Source organism: Hydractinia symbiolongicarpus, chromosome 14, assembly GCF_029227915.1.
Source record: "Hydractinia symbiolongicarpus strain clone_291-10 chromosome 14, HSymV2.1, whole genome shotgun sequence".
NCBI lineage: Eukaryota > Metazoa > Cnidaria > Hydrozoa > Anthoathecata > Hydractiniidae > Hydractinia > Hydractinia symbiolongicarpus.
In genome coordinates this window covers 4,783,895-4,803,825 of record NC_079888.1, presented here as the reverse complement: position 1 = coordinate 4,803,825, position 19,931 = coordinate 4,783,895, and the positions used below count along the sequence as shown (strand labels likewise).

The window sequence follows — 19,931 nt, the reverse complement described above, 5'->3', positions numbered from 1 at the left end:
TGACACAAATAGAATGCTAAAAGCATTTATACATATATTCAATCAAGATCTAAAAAAGTGTCTTTAGGATCCAACTTTTTAGATAGAGCCTTTTTCCTTTTCTGATTACCCTATATATAATTTCTATGCACTGGTCCTTTTTCAAAAATTAGGAAAAAAACGAAATTTTCGGACAAAAAAACTTTCGGAAGACACAAATTTCGGATGGAAAAATTTTCAGACAAAAAAAATCCGAAAGTTTTTCTGTCCGAAAATTTTCGTTTTTAATGTATTCTTATAGAATTACATTATACAGTGGAATCTCTCTGCAGCGGACACTATTAGTGCCAAAAAAGTATCCGTCTTATAGAGGCGTCCGCTTTATAGAGATTGTATCGAAGTATCACTTTTAGAGCAAAATTTTGCCGAAAACATAACTTTTTTTTGTTTTTTACTTGTTCTATTCCTTTTAAATCAAGTAAATGAGACATATAATTTGATGAGTGTGAACTTGTATTATTCATACGCTCTACTGTTTTACAAACAAAAACAAATATCAACTTACAAATACATTGTATTTTATAATCTACTCGAAGAAATCTCGGATTGAAGTTTGCTTTATTTTTGATATTTGGAGATCCTTCACTTTTTTCGTAACTGATGACATGATGTCTTGACCTGATTCTATTTTCATGTGTCCGCTTTACACAGAGCTTTTTCAAGGGAAAATGTCATTTGGTGCGAAAAAAAGTGTCCGTTTTATAAAATGTCCGCCTGATAACTGTCCGTCCTATAGAGATTTTCTTCTGAGAGTTTGACTTGAAATCAGTCCGTTCCAAGGAATAGTGTCCGTTATATAGAGGTATCCGCTTTAGACCATGTCCGCTTTAGTGAGATTCCACTGTATTTTGTATTTAATTGAACAAACAAGATTCCACTTTTTGTATTATGCATAATTAAAACATTACTATCCATAATTGAAATACCATTTCTTAGTTAATTAAAAATATTTAAATGCAATGGCCGTAAAATTAAACTTGTTTATTATTGCATGCGCTTGATGCAATTTCTGCATTGTAAGCAAGAAATTCAAAATTAATGTGAAAATATTTTAATTGGAAACTCGTAAAGAAATGGTAGTGTCTTTTAGTTTGTGCTAGTTTGGTGTTGGCAATTAAAAGAGACAGACAGGCTAGTTATTATTAACAGTTACTGTTTTTATTAAAGATCCTATTCTGTTGGATGGTTACGGCTTTTTTTTGAGAGTAAACAGAAGAAGGCGATTCAGCTATAGTTTACTATAGAAAATAGCAACATCCTTTATTATTGTATAAAAATTGTGATATGAAATTAATAATAAACGTTGAAAAAGGAAGTTTAAAGTTAAGTTATCAACATTAAGTTTTAAGTATTGGATTTTGGTGAGTGTTTAAAACTACCAAAACAATGGACCACCTTTGCATCTTGATTTCGTATCTCATTTGCACCATTTTGTTTGTTTTAATTGTGCATGGCGGTAGGGCGGGAAGCATGTAAACGAATAAAAAGGAAACATGGGAGGACATTGATATTTTCTTACTTTTCTTAAACATAGCTGCAGTTTAACAAATCGTCCTATTTTATCTCTTCCCGATAGGTCTTAATTTCTTCGTCAAAGTAGTTATGTTACGAGTTATTAGCTATAGCTAGTAAGCCATAGTTGTAGTATTAGCCTACTAGCTACATGCGTCCTACTTGCATGGTCTCTCTAGTGTACACCGTCAACCGTACACGCCTGCACCAATGCAATGCTAGCTGGCTAGCTAGCTGCAAACTTATGTTTTCATTAGATATATTTAAATAAGATTAACATGCCAGAATATCAAGTTAATGGAAAAGAAAAAAATGGTGTGCCTCTTGACACTGTTGACGTTGGATACAACAACAAAGCTTATAAAAACACAGAACTAGAAGATGAGAGAGAAAATGGTTCAAGGTATAGCAAGCTAATTTTCCTTTTTACTATGTTAAATTATGTTAAATTTGTTCTTCTTTCTGTTCGTATTTAACTAGGTATTTGCTTTAAAATACTTAAAACTAGCTCAGTCATTTATGTACATAGCTCCAGAAGCTAGCTAAATATGGAAGTAATTGTATTTTTGTGACTGGTATTTTCTTACTCGGTAGAGATTGTTTGCCATACTGTGTACATATTTTTATAATGTTTGTTTATATTCATAAGATAATAAACAATATATTCTACAGGTCAGATATTTCTGAGAAGTTTAAAAAGTAAATAAAAGCAGGGTCTATTTATATAGGGCATGCTTTTTAAGTCAACAACATATGCCACTATGAAAGTGTTTATTTGCTGTCAAAGAAATTTTTCTTGCATTATAAAACAACAAACGATAAAACACTAAAGGTTAACAAATTAAAACAAATAATATGTGTTCATATTGTTTATATATTCGTCATTGATAGACAGCTTCAGAGATTTTGCTGTGAATCATAGCCATCCATGATTGGGAAATTTGTTTTGATTCTAAAAGATAATTTGGATACTAGTAACTGGAAAAGTCAGTTTAAATGTTACGGAATTTAAATAATATAATAAACTTTTGGGTAATAAAAATTTCAAACATTTGAAGTGTATACTTTTGGGTCCAAAAATTGTATTTGTTAGATTTTTATAAGTCTTTTTAATTAATTCACTTTTTTTCATTGCAGGCAAATGTGTCATATATTTTCTTATAAGGGTGCAATTTTAATAAGAAAAATTCTCAAATACTAGAGTAGCAGATTTTACCAAAGTTCAAGTTTTTCAGAACATTAGATATTTTTTGTCAGCTGTATAAATGAGGATTTTTTACTATAAAAATGAGGATTTCTATATTTTTTTTCTATTGTTTACATAAATGATTTAAACTTATTTAAAAAATTTTATGCATACGTTAATGTTATTGTGTTTAACATGAATACATTGTTTTGTATGTTTGCACATGAATTATTTAAATTTGAAAGTTCACTTTTTATTTGACTGCACAACTTCAAATATATTTCAAAACTCTAGTAAGCACAGCAGTAGAAATCTGTTTTGAAAAATGACTGAAGTAAACACAAGTCCTTTCCACAGGGCCAAAAACTATCAGATGGAACGTCTTCTGAATAAACCAAAGTAAGAACAGAAAATAAAAAGATGCACACTTTGTTGTTGTTCTTTTTTCACACAAACATAGAGAAAGTGTGGATTTTCTCAAGTACAAAATGGTGTAGTAGAAATATATAAACAAAAATGTTGTACAATTTTAATTAATTTACTATAAAAAAAGTGTATCAAGTTTAAACTTATTAAAGTTTAAATTAGAAAAATTGGTGATTTTTGTCAATTTCTTTTTAACTTCATGCCACCTTTGCTGTTGCTTTAAATTCAGACCATATTTTTTTAAAATTTTTTCTCTTTGATTGTTTATAGTTCATCTTCAGAAGAGAAAGAAAAAGATGAGAAAGCAGAATTACAAGTTGTATCTGTTGGAGAGTTAGTAAGTTTTAAATGCAGCACATTTTATCAAACAACTAAGGTTTAAAGCCCAGCGCTCAAAGTTGATTATTTTTTTGATAATTTTAGCACTAAAAGTTGCTAAAGAACTGATAGTGTGAAAAAAAATTGTCTGATTGTTTTCTGTGTCACAAACTATCTATAGTTATGTTATAGTTTTTAAAACAGCCCTGCAAGCTCAGGTCAACACTTTAAAGAGCCAACTTAAAATGACAGTTGTTGTTTCATTTGATATTATTCCTTTCTCCAGTCTATGTTTGAAATAATGTGGTCCTTATCATCAGGTGCATTAAGTGCCCATGTTTTTGTGCATAAAAAATTCTGATGAAGTATTTTTAGAATAAGGAATTTTACCTTCCTTTATGTGATTTATAATAAAAATTAGCTACTTTCGCTAAAATAGTTATAATAAAAGCAAAAAACAAGACAGCTTATTGTTGTAACACCCTCCTTCGTTGTGATTAATATATTTGTTTAAAATTACGCTAGCTAAACTGTAATACAGTCAATACCATTTAGGAAAAATAATTAAAACAAGATAGAATACGCTTGTCGTCACACCCTCCTCCGTTATGAATTTATAAAAAAATGATTTTAACGTTGCGGAAGACTTTAAATATTCTCAACTAAACAACCATAGTCCGAAAAAGAATTTGCACTTAAAATTAGATTTTCCTATAAAACTGCGCGAAAAAAAATTAAAAGAACACTAAAATTGTTTGTTTTATTATTTTAAGTAGGATAAGAATAACTTGCTGTATAAGTTTTTAAACACTACAAGAAAAATTCTTGCTGCATAACTTTTAAAAACAATTTTTGAGCATGCAAGTATTTTTACCGTTTCACCTTGAGAACTAGCTACATATTTTTTAGTGAGACAAATTATTATTATTTATCCTTCTCAACTAAAAAATATAGACTTTGTGTGTTATGCAAAAATACATAGAAAAAAACGGTTGTCGTAACACCCTCATCCATTGTTATTTTTATTATTTTTTTTTGTTGTTCCAACCATACATTCTTGATAAAATTATTTTTATTTTGACGACCAACCAACTGTCGTCTACTATCGACTTTACCCGCCGAACAACTAATTAAATTGGAGTCGACTAATGGGGAAAATTCATTAGGATTATTTTTGGAACTTCACAAATTTTGCGTCAATTCAACAGCCGTCGAACCGGTTTATTTGGTTAATATGATTATTAAACCAGAGATCGTGGGTTCGAATGCACCCAAAGGCGGTTTTTCTAAAAAAGAAAAAAATGTGCGTAAAAAAAGCGTGTTAATGACTTGCAGGCGAGATATTAAAATGCAATTTTTTTAATGGAAAATTCTTACTAATTTTATGTTTCCATCAATTATATGTGTGTCATGTATTATTGGATTGCAATTGACAAAAATGACATTTATTATAATGTTTAAAAATTAATTCTAAAAATAATTAAAAGTTTAATTTTCGTCCACAATGGTAAATTTGATGACATCAACAGAAAAATTATGATTTCATCATGATTTTTTTAATGCAGACTTGAACTAAATAATAAAAAAGATTATTTTTTGTTTGAAATTTGCAGTGGGTAATATTTAACGAAAACATTTTTAATTTGTAGTCCTTAGAATGTACTTGCATTGATAATAACAAAGTTGAAACTCTTGTGATTGTTTTTAATGTATAACATCCACAAATCTTGTGCTCTCGACATTATTGTGTGAATTGTGAAGAGAAACATTTAACGGGATGAGTGAAATTAACTATATTGCTAAACTAAACTAAGAAATGTTTAATGAAATCCATGAAAAAAATTGTGTGCATAAGGTAAAAATACAAAATAAGAAAATTTTTATTTTCCAAATAAATAAACTAGAGCAGACACAATTTTAATTAGCAAAACAACATTATAGTCCTATTACTGTTATAACTCTTTTTTAAAAAAAGATGAACACATGTAAATTTCATTAGAACTAATAATGTTCATTTGCGTGTTCCTTTAGTTTCGCTATGCTACATCACTGGATTGGTTCTTAATGTTCATTGCTACTATAGCTGCAATTGGAAATGGAGTTGCTCAACCTGTTTCATTTATTCTGTTTGGTGAAATAATTAACGATTTTATAAATGTTGAAAGTGACAAGCCATTAGACATTGAAGGTGCCATGCAGGAATTTGCTTTTTACTATATCTATGTTGCCATTGCAACAATTGTCTTAGGTTACTTACAAAACACTTTGTGGCTGTTTGCGAGCATACGACAAGCTTTTGTAATTCGAACGCAATGCTTTAAATCTATATTACGTCAGGATATTGGTTGGTTTGATACAACTGACTCAGGAGAGTTGAGTACACGATTAGCTGAGTAAGTATGTACATAGTTCAATTTAGAATTTAAAAAATTATCCTTCTTTACGTTAATTGTTATTGCGTCAAAGTGTTACAGCATTATGGAAAAATCAAGATGAGAATATACAGTTATATTACATTTTTGCAGGGTTCCAATTAGAAATTTGTAGGATTAAAATTTGCGCTCTATTATGTGATCTTTTCATTTTCATTTTCATATTTATTATCTTTTATTTTGACCAAACTTAATAGTTAGCCCGTGACACAACAAATCCTTATGACCGTATATGACAATATAATGTCCTAAATGCCTGGATTCACATTGTGCCTTAATTTGCGAATCTCTGAATCACCTTGGATATATCTCTTAAAAATCGTAATTTTGTGAATCCCATTTTGTCATTAATTGTTTGTGTCCATGTTTTTTATAATGATTGCAATAAAATAAAAATCAGCCATTTTTTGCAAACTGGATTTATATTCCTAATTCAAATATATGTCTGTTTTTTTGCTAATGAACAAAATATAAAAAAAAACTCAGAAAGATAATGATAGATTTTAGTATACTTTTTATCATTTTATTAATAAAAACATTGTAAACAAGTTTCTTCTCTACAATAACAGCTGTATTTTGTGTGCCTGCATGAAGCCAACATAGTACTAAATGGTAGCCACAAACTATTTTACAGGGAAAAGGGAATGTGATATACTGTAAATCCTCGATTAGGTGCTGTAGCGCTTAATCCAAACTCGACTTTTTTGGTGCAGCACTTAATCTAGGGCTGCGCTTATTTGAGGGAGGCGCTTATTCAAAAACTAAAGATTTCAGACAGATCCATCTTTTCTCTTTTACTAAAAAAATAGAAAGTCATCTGCTTTACCAAGCAACTACGTGATGCTAACATTTTACATCATGAACTGATAAAGAAAAAAGCAAAATATAGTCATGTTGAAATTGATAAGATATCTTTGACAAGAAAAAATGGCCAAGAATTGGTCCACTATAAAATGTAACGTCATAGTCTTATCGAGCCTTTTTTATTAATTAATGCTTCAAATAAATGCTGCATTTACAGTCTAAGGTGTGGCACTTTTTCGAGGGTGGTGTTTATTTAAAATGAAGTCTCAAAAGTGCGGCTGTTATTACAGGGTGGCGCTTAATCGAAGATTTACGGTATTTCAATTAATTTGAACAGCTAATCAGGTTTGAATTATAAAGAAGACAAGTCACTCAAACTTTTAGTCATACTATTCTTAAAATTTAGTGATATAACCAAAATTCAAAATGGAATTGGTGATAAAATTGGTTCAATGCAGCAAGCTATTGCCATGTTGGTTGCAGGATTGGCGATAGGGTTTGGTTATGGCTGGCAATTGACTCTTGTCATAATGGCGATGTCACCATTGCTGATCTTTGCAGCATACATCACAGGAAAAGTAAGTGTTATACATCTTTATCATTTGTCAAAATATTCTGGAAGATGCAACATACCTTGTTGGCACGCCTGCCTTAATACCAGCTTTAAAAAAACTGGTGTATGTGTTAATATTGATTTGATGATGAAAAGACTTTCTAAGGAATAAGAAATATTGAAATCACTTTGTAATTTAAGGTGATTGCAATGATAACAAGTGAAGAACAAACTGCTTACGCAAAAGCTGGTTCTATTGCAGAGGAAGTGCTAAGCTCCATTCGAACTGTAGTTGCTTTTGGTGGTGAAGAAAAAGAGATTGAGAGGTATGCCGGTTCTTGTTAAAATTTTTGCGCATAGATAAGAAATAAAGTGTGACTTTTACACTTGATGGAAACAAAAAGAAGTTAGATTAAGTGAAAAAATAAAGTTTAGAGTTTTTCAGATTTTGCTTCAACATTTTTCTTTTGCTGTGAAAGTTTACACACACGCAGCAAAGAAACCTAAAAGCTCTTGCAAATATGCATAACACTATAATGTATAATATAATAATTTTCTTGACAGATATTTAAACTTAAAGGCAAGAATACTATGATAAAGTATTTCATATGTATCAACACCTATTTCAAGCACAAAGGTCTATTTTTTTAAATACACTTTTAGATACAAATCCAAGCTGTTAGAAGCTGAGAAAGCTGGTATCAAGAAAGGAATATCAAGTGGTTTTGCTTTTGCACTGTTTAATTCAGTTATATTTGGGTTATGTGCTTTAGCTTTTTGGTGAGTTATCAATGCTTACAACACTTGCTTATTAACAATACACTATATTATAGTGCATTGTTAATAAGCAAGTGTTGTATCTGGGAGACTTACAAAGCTTACATATGAAAATGCTTGAGACATGTTGTAAGACCCTTATTTGTAACAGTGCCCATAAGAAATGAGGAATTTATCTTGGAAATAAAATACACTAAACACGTTACCATGAATAAATGGAACTATGTTATATGAGTACAATCTATCTCTATAATAATGCAGAGACTTGTTCATTTTTCTTTGATGCTGAAAAATGCATGTCTAATATGTTAAATTTTCAGATGTTACAGCGTGACGTCAATAACACTACTTTAACGTCAATATGTTACTTTAAATTATTGAAGTCATTGAAGTGCACTTAAAACTTTGAGGCGAGGCCAAATAACTTGGAAACGAGTTGGTGACGTCAGTCATTTTGCACTGCGTGGGTCACTAGGGACCACCTAACACCATTTTGGGTAAGTTTTTTGAACCTGGGTCCCCAATTCCGTTTCGAAATGCATGGGTTTATGACGTCATCAAAAAAACTTTAAACCACAACAACCAAATGTCAAAAGTACATGATCCTATACATTTTCTACATTTTCCATTTTCTGTTGAAATCTGTATTTCAAGATCTATACGACGAAGACAACAGGTATATGAATTATTTAAAAAAATTTTTTTGCAGTTTAGGCCAGACTTTGCTGACGTCAGCAAAGTTTTTAAACCGTTATGTCTCCTTAAGTGCTCGTTAAAAACATATCCTATACATCCTATGCACGATTTTGCTCAGTATATAAATCTCCACACATTACCTGCCTGCTTGCCTGTTCTGCCTGTATCACTCAAAGCGGTACTGCAAGTAGCGAGATGCGCGCAATTAGGTATTAATAGGATGGGAAACCTATGGTTTTTTCCACGGGCCACCCTAGTTCATATCGATGGCGTCTATGGATCGTTGAAATTGTATGACTAGCGCAAAAAAAAGGAGTTTTGAATTTAACCCCCAGAAAATTATATGGACATTTACGAAACAAAGCGCAAGCAACAAAAAGTGGGGAAGAAATGCTCCACCTACACCCCACTCCCATTCCTTTTACCATGATTATTAAAAGTTATATTTTTATACACGGAAACAATATATTCTATATAGGTATGGAGGTGAATTGGTTGTTGATGGTAAATTATCTGGTGGAGATCTTTTGATCGTGTTTTTCTCTGTTTTGATTGGAGCAGCACAAGTTGGACAAGTTGGCCCTAATGTTGAGGCATTTATGGTAGCAAGAGGAGCAGCATATTACATTTATAATTTGATGGATAGATGCCCTGTTATAGATTCTTTCAGTGAAGAAGGCAGTAAACCAAAGATATCAGGGGATATCAGTTTTATCAACTGTAAATTTAACTACCCTAGTCGACCTGATATAAAGGTAAGTTGCATTAATTGTGTATTTATTCTTCGGTATGTTTATTTGTTTTTACTTATTTGCTGATCCTTGTTGTTCTACAACATTTCCTTTTTACAGGGTGGTCACATCTAAAATTTCCTCGTAATATAAGAAATTGGGGACACTCCTAAATTCTTGTAAAATTGTTTATCCTGTGAACACTTTTTTATTTTTACCTAGTTATCTTGTTTTATCACATTTAAAAATAGGTTGTGCTAGAAATTACCAGTAATTCTTTATTTCCTCCTAAAATATAGGGATAGTTTTTATGTTTTTTAGCGTTTTTTCCCAAATTTTAACACCAAAAGCTCTCAAAATTTAAGAACCCTATTATATATCCATTTTATTGATGTAGCTTTGGAAAGAAAAGTTGATGCAATGTTAGTAAACATTTTTGCTTGAGAATTAAATTTAAAGGGGGGTTTCCACTCAAACAAATGTGGTCAAATCGATCGACGTCAATCGAAATTGATTGACAGCGTTTTAATGAGAATTGGTTTTCACTTACATTCGACCATGTCTCGATCGATGGGAACTCATTCAAATTTATTTCAAAACAATAACACAAATTTGATATGAAATGATGATGTTAAGCATGTACTTAGAATTTCATGACATATAAATACGATAAACAAAAATACTTTTAAATATACTTCTAAAATTTCTCCGCCATTTCCCTACAAACTTTTTGTTTAATCAGACTGTCTTAAAAAACTTTTTAAGGTATTATCTCAAGACACTGAAATCCGCGAACTTATTCTACAAATGTTATCTAAATTCCTCAATATTTATCTGCGAGACCAGGGCATGGTATAATATTATTTTTTGAAACATAATACATATATGTAATATGATATCATTTTTTATTAGATATTACAAAACTTAGATCTTCACATCCCCACTGGAACTACATGTGCTCTTGTCGGCGAAAGTGGTTGTGGTAAATCAACAACAGTTAAGCTTGTACAAAGGTTTTATGATGTGCATGATGGCAGTGTATGTACTTCTGAAATTTTAAAAATAATAATAATTAAATACTGAAAACTAATCAACATTGCATTAACAAACAATGCCACTAACAATGCCAATGCCACAAAGTAGTCTAAATTAGTCGAAAGGATTCAAAAATGGTAGTTAACAATATTATTCTTTTTTTTCTGGGAAACTGGAAAACGTTAAATTGGCCTAATATCACTATAATGTTTACACATATTGCCCTCCGTTTCTTGCTGTTTCCTTATATTTACTGTAACGCTATGATGTGTTTTTACCATAGGTTCTCATTGATAACAACAATATCAAAGATATTAATGTGAGATACTTACGTAAACATATTGGTGTAGTGTCACAAGAACCAGTTCTTTTTGATGCATCTATTGCTGATAATATTAGAATGGGTCATTCGGATGCAACACAAGAGATGGTTGAAGCTGCTGCTAAGAATGCAAATGCTTATAATTTTGTAACCGCTTTACCTAATGTATGTCACATTATTTTCGCCCTCTGAAATGTGGACTTTTTGCTGGAATTCAGTATTGTTTTAGGGGGTAGATCTGTATTTATAAAGTTTTTTTTATAATGTATATTTCTACAGGGATTTGATACCTATGTTGGTGAAGGTGGCGCACAGCTCAGTGGTGGCCAAAAACAGCGCATTGCAATAGCTCGTGCTCTCGTGAGAGATCCAAAGATTCTGTTGTTGGATGAAGCAACATCGGCACTTGATACAGAAAGTGAATCTGTAGTACAAGCTGCTCTTGAAAAGGTAAGAAACTATATGAAATTTTAATAATTACAAATAGGATCAAAGTAGTGTAGAGAATGATGCATAATTAGTATAATGGAAAGCGCAAGCTGCAGACATTACACAAAACCATACCACCCTTAACATCTGACGCTAAACAATTCTTGAATAATTCCCTTTAAAATTCTATGTTGTGATTAAAACTGTTGATGGGAAATATTAAAACATTATCTTGAATCCACTGTTTTTAAAGCCCGAACTTTTGTGCCAAGGTTTTGTTTATTATTGAAATTTTATGAAAAAGTATTATATCATAACAGGCTAGTGAGGGCAGAACCACTATTATCATTGCTCATCGTCTATCAACAATTCGGAAAGCAACCATGATTGCTGTTGTTGCAGCGGGTCAGATTGTAGAGGTTGGTAAACATGAAGAATTGATGGCGAAGAGAGGAGAATATTTTAAACTGGTTATGTTACAAACAATGCAAGAAGAGGAGGAGGATAATGACGAAAATAAAGATTTAGCATCTATTTTAAGTGATTCAGAAAGAGGTATGCTTTTGTGTTGTAGGGTTATTGAACTAGTAATCATATCTTCTTTACAGTGCTACACAATCACTACTTTTGTGTATCTACTAGGACAGTTGAGAAACGCTGACAGATATACATATAAAAATGTTTAAACCAACTGTAATACAACAATTAATATTCTATTAAATCACTGTAATGATTAACAAGAACTCTCTTTCTAATTTTTTTCTTTCATAAGTGATATAATCATAGAAAGTATTTTACTTGTTCTGAAACATGTGTGTTGAGGAAATATTAAAGTTTTCTTTTGTGTAAATAAAGTTGTTAATTACACCAACGACTTCTAATTTTTTATATAAACTACACAAGACAAATACCTTAAAACGTTGCAAACATTTTCGGACTGCTAAAAGAAAAAACATACAAAGTTGACTTGACATGTTTTTATCTGCAATTCTAGAGGAATTACTAGCTCGGAAAATGCTGCGATCATTTTCTCAAATCTCAGATGGTAGTGAACAGGAAGTAAGCAAGGAGTTGGAGCGCAAATTAAGTAGAAGAGCATCAAGAAAGCCTGCTCTGCAGAAACAAAAGTCTGTAAAGGAGGTACATATGAATGCATTTTTACACAGTGTCAAGTTTGTCCTTGTTTTGTTCAGTACTTTAATTTATTATTATATTAATTTTTATTTTTTTACAACTTGCAGCATAACAAAAATATGATTTTTAAATATTTTAGGAAGAAATTGAAGAAGAACAGCCTTCTCAGGTCCCTTCCATGTGGCGAATTATGAAAATGAATTTAAAAGAATGGCCGTTTATGTTAGTTGGTGTTATATTTGCAGCTGTAGCTGGAGCAATGCCGGTTGCATTTGCTATTATTCTAAGTGAAGTCCTAGAGGTAAGTAGCTCCTGGTGTGACCATTTTAAAAAACTGAAACTTTTTAGCATAAGTTAATTAACCATTTCTTTTTGCTTCTCTATATGAGCATTGAATAGTACAGAATTCATGGCTATTTTGTCTGTTTTTAACTCTTGTTTATTTTCTGTATAATCTTTACAAATCATGCCTTGTTGAATTATTACGCAGCTTCTTCGCTCTTCAATTTTGCGGTCTTACACATTGTGATTAGTAGAACTTTTGGTTCTGCAACAGTTTTGAATCTTGATTTATTTATTTATTTATTTTCTTTCTTTATTTATTTAATTCTTTTCGTCGAAACCATGAATTAACTCAACACATATAATGGAAAAAATTGTATATGAAATCTTGATTTATGATTTTTTGACATTTTAGTCATTCACGTTGGCGCATCAGCCTAAAAAAATGCAACATGACTCAGAGTTTTGGTCCATTATGTTTATGGTTTTGGGTTTTTCCATTGGAATTGGATATTTTATTGCAGTAAGTTTATTTTATTCTTGAATTGCAATGTTGTAATATTTTACAATGACTCCAACTTTGACTAAGATATCCCCAATTCTCATTATATGCACGGATTATGAAATACTTATTGTCTGTTCAAAATTGTTGCACACAGCTGTATTTGAACTCCCAATAAAATAATTTTATTGCTCCATTTTAACAGGCAAACAACTACGCGCAAAACTCAGATCCAGGAAACATGTCAACAGTCGAATGACTGTTGAATTTTTAGGAATTACCAACCAGTGTAATAGAAACTTATTTGATAAATGTTGTTTCTAGCAATATATGTTTGCTATTGCTGGTGAAGCTCTCACAACCCGACTTCGTGAAATGGCATTTCGAGCATTGCTGCGCCAAGAAATTGGTTATTTTGATGTTCCGCTGCACAGTACAGGCGCTTTGACTGCCCGTCTTGCGTCAGATGCTTCAGCTGTGCAAGGGGTTCGTAGATCTTGTTTTTGTCAACTTGTGATTTTGTCAATTTTGCAGATAACTAAAGATAATTAAAATCCATAAGTGGTGTGCAAACGTTATTGTGTAAACTGTTGAAAGATAGAAAAAAAAAAGAGAAAAAACAATTGTTTCACAATATTTCTTGTGTACAATATGTGTCGTGACAGTGATTGTTGTACAACAGTCGCTCACAACTTTTATGTTAATGGGTACCAACCTCCATATAATGTATATGAGGTTGCTTCCACGACCGCTGCAACGACCAATGACAATTTATCGCCTAAATGTAAATTTGTTTGTTTAATGCTTCTCAACTCTTTTGTAGGCTACAAGCACAAGATTAAACACTTTAACTCAAGTCTTGGTTATGGGTCTATCTTCTCTTATCATTGCATTTGTGTACTCATGGCAGTTGTCATTAGTTATTCTTGCGTTTGTTCCTTTAATTGCATTTGCTGGTGCTGTGCAGACAAAGTTAAACACAAGCTTTGCAGCAGATGGTCAGAAGTTGTTATCGGAAGCTGGATCGGTAAGTGACACCCCAGTGCAAGACACGTCCAACTCTATTGTCAATTAGAATCAATGGGTCTAGGTAGAGTAAAATGTCTTACCTTATCTAACCCTTCCACAAAAGAAATGTGCACCCAATTTGTCTACTGATATACAACATATGCCATTCCTTGTGGCATATTGAGTACGAATGATGCTTGGCAAAGAAGACTGTTTCTACAATAAATATGTTCACCTCATACTTGGTCCTAAAACTTATTTGTCTCTCACAATGCTATAGATATGTTTGACTTAAAAACGCCATTTACTATAAAAACGCCATATATTGCAAATTTTACGTTTTAGCATTAAATTAAAAAAGCTTCCCAGAAATCTTGCTAAAAACATATTTTAATGTTTAATACAGTTGTACCAGATAAAAGCATTTAAAATGGTGGTGTGTATAACCTGAAATATATTCTTATCAACTTTTTCGATTTTAGTTAGCAACTGAAGCTATTATGCAAATACGCACTGTTGCATCTCTTGGCAAAGAAGACTATTTCTACAATAAATATGTTCACCTCATACTTGGTCCTAACAAGAAGTCCAGAAGGAGTGCTCATTTCTTTGGCTTGTCATTCGGATTTTCCATGGGAATTATATTTTTTTCAAATGCTGCAGCGTTTTATATGGGTGGCTATTTACATGCACGAAACAAAGTAACTATGTCGGATATGATCAAGTAAAATCCTTTTTTTATTGACTATACACGTATTTCGTGTTAAACTTTCTCTTAGATTTATTGTATATGTTGCCTACCCATTTTTTAGCTTTCTTAGTCGCTGGCACTTAATTGCTGATTTACGCTGTTATATATTTTGTGATATGACCATATTAGGTTCATTTTTATGCTCATTGAAGGTTCTCCCTTTTTTCAGAAAAAGTCTGTATATTAACAACCGTTGTCTGCACCTGTGTACAATGGTGGCGATACAGTTTTATTTCCGACCCCCTTCCCGCTGAGTAATTTTATTACATGAATTTACATGGAATACCAAATGCAGAAACTATGTAAACTAGTTCTTCTTCTACGGACTAACGACTAGTCTATAATAGTAATACCTGTATTCTGTCTGTCTCTGCTGTTTCTCACAAGAAGCTTTTTATTTGTCACAATTTTTTTAGAGTTATGATGTCAATCCAGTTTGGTGCTATGACGGCTGGTCAGTTAGCTTCGTTTGCTCCAGATTATGTGAAAGCAAAAGTAGCTGCCGGAAGAATACTTGATTTATTTGATCGCATCCCAACTATTGATTCATACAGTAATGAGGGAATCAAGGTTTGTGTTGTTTATCCAGGAGCTTTTATCTTGGTATATCTAAGGAAAGAAATGATGCAAAACTGCAAAGTTAAGTTCCAATAAAACATGGGAGCCGTTTGCAATATTTTTCTGCATTTTTGACATATTTCAAGTGTGTTGACAATTATGTTAAATTGCAACAAGTAAGGTTTTAACCAATTCTTATTCCGCAATGTTTTTTTCCGAAGATATTTAGCTCTCTTACGATAGTTGCAAATAAATCTTTAACCAGAATTAATACCAATACCAATTGGTACCAACTTTGACTTGCTGTGATATTCTCTGCTTCGATCATTCTTGACATCGTCTGCTACCGGATTGAGCGCAAGTAGGCCTCAACTGTACGTGGCAGCATCTGGTTTTCCTTCTTTGCTTTTTTTGTAAATACTTTCATACGCTCAGTTCGTCTTTGTTTTTTGTGTGCTATGTTTTATTGTGTTTTGTCTCTTGGGTATAGCGTATTTGACATGTTTTCCTTGCATAATTTCCTGTACGCCAGTGTATCTGTGCCGTGTGTGTACGTATAGGTGAAGTTTAGGGAAGCTTGTGTTTTAGTAAGTTTATGTTTTTCTTGCGTTTGTTATTTATGTAGAATGTATTGGTCATTTGTCATCAGGCATCCAGAATTATTTTTGTTTTATTTAAATACATGTTTCTGTAGTTTTATTGCAAGTATGTAACTTAGTTTTTGTTTGTAGTGTCGCGAATTGTGAAAGAAAAGTTAATGTCGCACTTCGTGTCAGTAAAACCGCCCACCCTGTAGTCGCTACTTCTAAGTTGCGGTAACAGCGCCTTTGAGTCTTTAAAAAGTTGTATCATTAGTCGAAGTTTCACCGGCGCGCCTAAACATACAATAATTTTCTTAGGATGAAATTAATGGAAATGTGGAATTTTCCGATGTTAAATTCCACTACCCGAATCGAGCAAATGTTCCAGTCTTGCAAGGTTTAGACCTGAAAATACAACAAGGACAGATGGTGGCATTTGTGGGAGCTAGCGGTTGCGGAAAGTCAACCTCCGTCTCTCTACTGGAAAGATTTTATGACGTTGCTGGTGGAGCTGTGGTAAGAATGTTGACCTAGTAAAAATTTAATACTCAATTTTTTCATCAACAGGTTACTTATATTTGCCTTTGGAATCCGAGTCTCATTATACGCCCTGAGTAGCATTTTTTAAAATACCTGTGGTCTAACTCTCCCAAACAAAGTTTTTTCTACAAGTGAAGCAAGTTGGACGTTAAACCCCCGTTTGCGAAGCCTACAAAAAGTGCTGAAATGCGGAGGCTTTTTTGAGGGATTTACAGTTTACATTGAGATGTTTTTTGCTTTTTTTTATATATCTGTATCGTATTTTAAACCTCGCTGATTTTTGTTTGTGTCAAAAGTTTATAAAGTTTCAATACATGCCATATTCAAGATGGTTTGGAAATTTGCGAATTATGGCAATGTAAGAATTTAATACTGTCAGGTCATAACAAACACTGTAAAAATTCGATACTGCTGTATATATTCCCATCGGTATTCGTCCGTGATGTTGTAACATTAACGTAAAGAAGGAGGATAATTTTTTTTTGTATTTCGCATTCTTTTAGTTTATCGATGGCAAACCAATTAAAGATTACAACGTCAGACAGCTGCGCGCGCAGATTGGTATCGTACAACAAGAACCCGTGCTGTTTGAACGTAGTATTCGTGACAACATTCTCTATGGTATTAATGAGCAGGAAAGAAAAGTCGAGCAAGCCGAGTTAGAAGATGCGTGTAAAAGTTCGAATATTCATCATTTTGTATCAAACCTTCCTAACGTAAGTGTTCCTTCACTTTATCATATTGTTAGAGTTTTTTTTGTTTTTTTGATTAGCTAAACTACACGAAATATATGCTATATTTTTATTTTCTACCGAGTAACGAGTGCAATTTTGCAAAAATCTGATATCTTTTCCTGATTGGTTAATAACTCGTTGAGTAAAGTTATTGTTTTCTTGAAAAACGAGAACTTGTCGGTAAATTTGTTTTTATAATTTTCTCCTTATAAAAAACGTTTGTATGCTCGAATGGTTAATATCTTTACTTTATTATAAAATATCGTTCACTCAGAGATCATTATGATTTAAGTACTTAAAGGGAATTAATTTTTGCTCTTAAGTTGATTAATTTTTGCAATTAAGTTCTAATATTTTGCGAAAATTAAATTTACCGAATTTCTCAAAAAAATGAAGAATTCGTCTTTTAAGGGCTTTTATGTAGGAATAAATTTTCGCGAGAAATTTCAAAAAAAGCAAACAAAATTCGCCAATACCTCTGCAAAGTTAGCAGGTTCTAATATTTCGGTAGAATTACATTTCACAAAAACTTGATTCGATATCCTTAAAATTTTCTTAATAACGACCATTGTCAAGTACGAAGTTCAAAACATCCAGCCTTGTTCCTTCAGCTCTGAATAAAAATTAGTACATGTGGTGGAGAGTATACTACAGTTATGAAACCTGCTACATGATTGGAGTATTTTACGTTTTAACTCAACACTTGAATTTTGCGTGCTGACGCATGGCTCACCGTAATACGTAGCGTCGCAGTCATCTTCAAAATCAAAACTTTTCCCTTTATTGAATGACGATAGCATTTGCAACCTTTAAGTTATATTTTAGGGTTACAGCACAAATGTTGGAGATAAGGGTGCATTAATATCTGGTGGTCAAAAACAAAGAATCGCTATCGCACGTGCGTTAATTCGAAATCCGAAAATTTTACTGCTGGATGAAGCTACGTCAGCTCTAGATTCAGAAAGTGAAAAGGTACTTCTTAAATTTCTGTCTTGGCTTAATAATGTCTTTATATTTCGTAAAGACCTTTAAATAAAGTTGATCGTACTTCGTTTTGTATCATATATACCGCGATTCTGTTTCTATCTATCTCCGTTCTTGTTTTTTTTTTAAAAAAAATCACAGTAAAATACTAGACTAAGCTTAAAATATTTCGAGACAGCTTTTGCAGAACGTTACAACTTTGATGGAAACACATGTCACACAAGAGATGTAGCACAACAATACGAACGTTCTTTAAAACCAAACATTTTTTTCTTTGTGTGTCGTAGATTGTACAAGAAGCACTCGATGTTGCCATGGAAGGACGTACGGCTATCGTGATTGCTCACCGACTTTCGACGATTCAAAACGCTGACGTCATAGCCGTGATGCAAGGCGGTAAAATCGTCGAACTTGGTAATCATCACGAGCTTCTTGCTTTGAAGGGGGCGTATTATTTGTTAAATCAAGCTCAACTTTAGGTATAAATAAAGAATTTTCACCGGGAACTTTAAGATTAATAATATGAATTTATGTCTTTTGTTTACTTTCTTTTGTTTGCTTCTGGTTTTATTGTTAGTATTTTAATTACATCAGTAAAAAATTAGGTACGTTAAAGTTACAAATTTTGACCCACGCCACGCCCATCGTAACGATTAGTAACACCAAAAACTTTCCTAAGGGTTGATGAAGAATATAGCCTTGACCCCGCCCCTTTGCCCTTATGTAAATATTAATTGACCCCTTATTGATGGATTAAATTTTACGTGGGTAACATTTTGCGACTTAGCTAGTTTTTAATTTCCTTATCAAGGGAAACATTACGCGCAAAATAGTTTTTGTGAATTTATCTCCAATACTATTTTGCATCCCTCTAAAGTTGTTAACTAAACAGCCTTAATTCGAACTTTTACTTTTTTACGCCATGGTTATGCTCTGTACTATAATCTATCAAAATTGTATAAAATATTGTGGGTTTTTCTAAGGATGTAAAATTTTTTTAAGGAAGTCCTTATTTGCTTTTACGAGTTAATTTTCTATCTGTTATTCTCACCTAAAAAAATATGTAATTAAATTTTATATTTGGTACACTATATTGGTATTTATATTTTATGTAAGAGTTTTTATTTATCGTATATCTTGTTTTGAATTTTTCGATGTAGTTGTTTCAATCAAAATATGCAGTTATATTACTCAATATCTTATTTCTTAGCAGATACATTGGATCGCTTTTGGCGTTCTCAAACTGTTGATACCAGAGTTTTAATTTTCATTAAAACCTTATTTTGAAACCTTCATGAAAGTCACGTATTGGAAATTAAATTTTTTTTGTTATACTCTGTATTTTAAAATCAAGTACCGATTGCCAGACACCTTTACAAATTTAAGAAAATATCAAGAGATCTTGTGCAACCTTATTTCCAAGGCCCCTACCTAGATAGTGCCGTAAACATTTACAAATGTGAAATCTTTTGGGAACAGGGTTGTATACAAGTGCCTTCATTCTACAATCCCGGACTTAATTTATTGGAAAAGAGGGCCGAATTTCATAGTTCGTCCCACAAGCAGTTATAAACATTTTTCAATGATCGCAAACAGA

The 19,931-nt window shown here is 32.2% G+C and overlaps 1 protein-coding gene across 2 annotated transcripts; it reads left to right on the top strand.

Annotated features, from left to right (window-relative positions):
• Positions 1-1,590: 1,590 nt before the first annotated feature.
• LOC130625035 (ATP-dependent translocase ABCB1-like) lies at positions 1,591-19,524 on the top strand. 2 transcript variants are annotated; one of them, XM_057440121.1, is made up of 22 exons: positions 1,591-1,954; positions 3,434-3,500; positions 5,513-5,874; positions 7,124-7,295; positions 7,472-7,596; positions 7,934-8,050; positions 9,222-9,498; positions 10,387-10,512; positions 10,793-10,996; positions 11,111-11,281; positions 11,581-11,815; positions 12,255-12,400; positions 12,534-12,695; positions 13,092-13,199; positions 13,503-13,664; positions 14,002-14,205; positions 14,669-14,910; positions 15,354-15,507; positions 16,395-16,592; positions 17,120-17,332; positions 18,176-18,322; positions 18,622-19,524. In XM_057440121.1, the coding sequence occupies exons 1-22, from the start codon at positions 1,830-1,832 to the stop codon at positions 18,811-18,813; spliced, it is 3,909 nt and encodes a 1,302-aa protein (XP_057296104.1). In that variant the 5' UTR covers positions 1,591-1,829; the 3' UTR covers positions 18,814-19,524. The 2 variants fall into 2 exon arrangements, with proteins under 2 accessions (XP_057296104.1, XP_057296105.1); XM_057440122.1 differs by lacking the exon at positions 1,591-1,954 and adding an exon at positions 2,991-3,136.
• The last annotated feature ends 407 nt before the right edge of the window (positions 19,525-19,931 follow it).

What these genes read in the sequence shown, in the direction of transcription:
- LOC130625035 (XM_057440121.1), top strand. Translation starts at nt 1,830, where the DNA reads ATGCCAGAATATCAAGTTAATGGAAAAGAAAAAAATGGTGTGCCTCTT. An exon ending in ATGATGTGCATGATGGCAGT is followed by an intron (nt 10,513 to 10,792) that starts GTATGTACTTCT and finishes TTTTTACCATAG; the next exon opens with GTTCTCATTGATAACAACAA. An exon ending in TTTAAGTGATTCAGAAAGAG is followed by an intron (nt 11,816 to 12,254) that starts GTATGCTTTTGT and finishes CTGCAATTCTAG; the next exon opens with AGGAATTACTAGCTCGGAAA.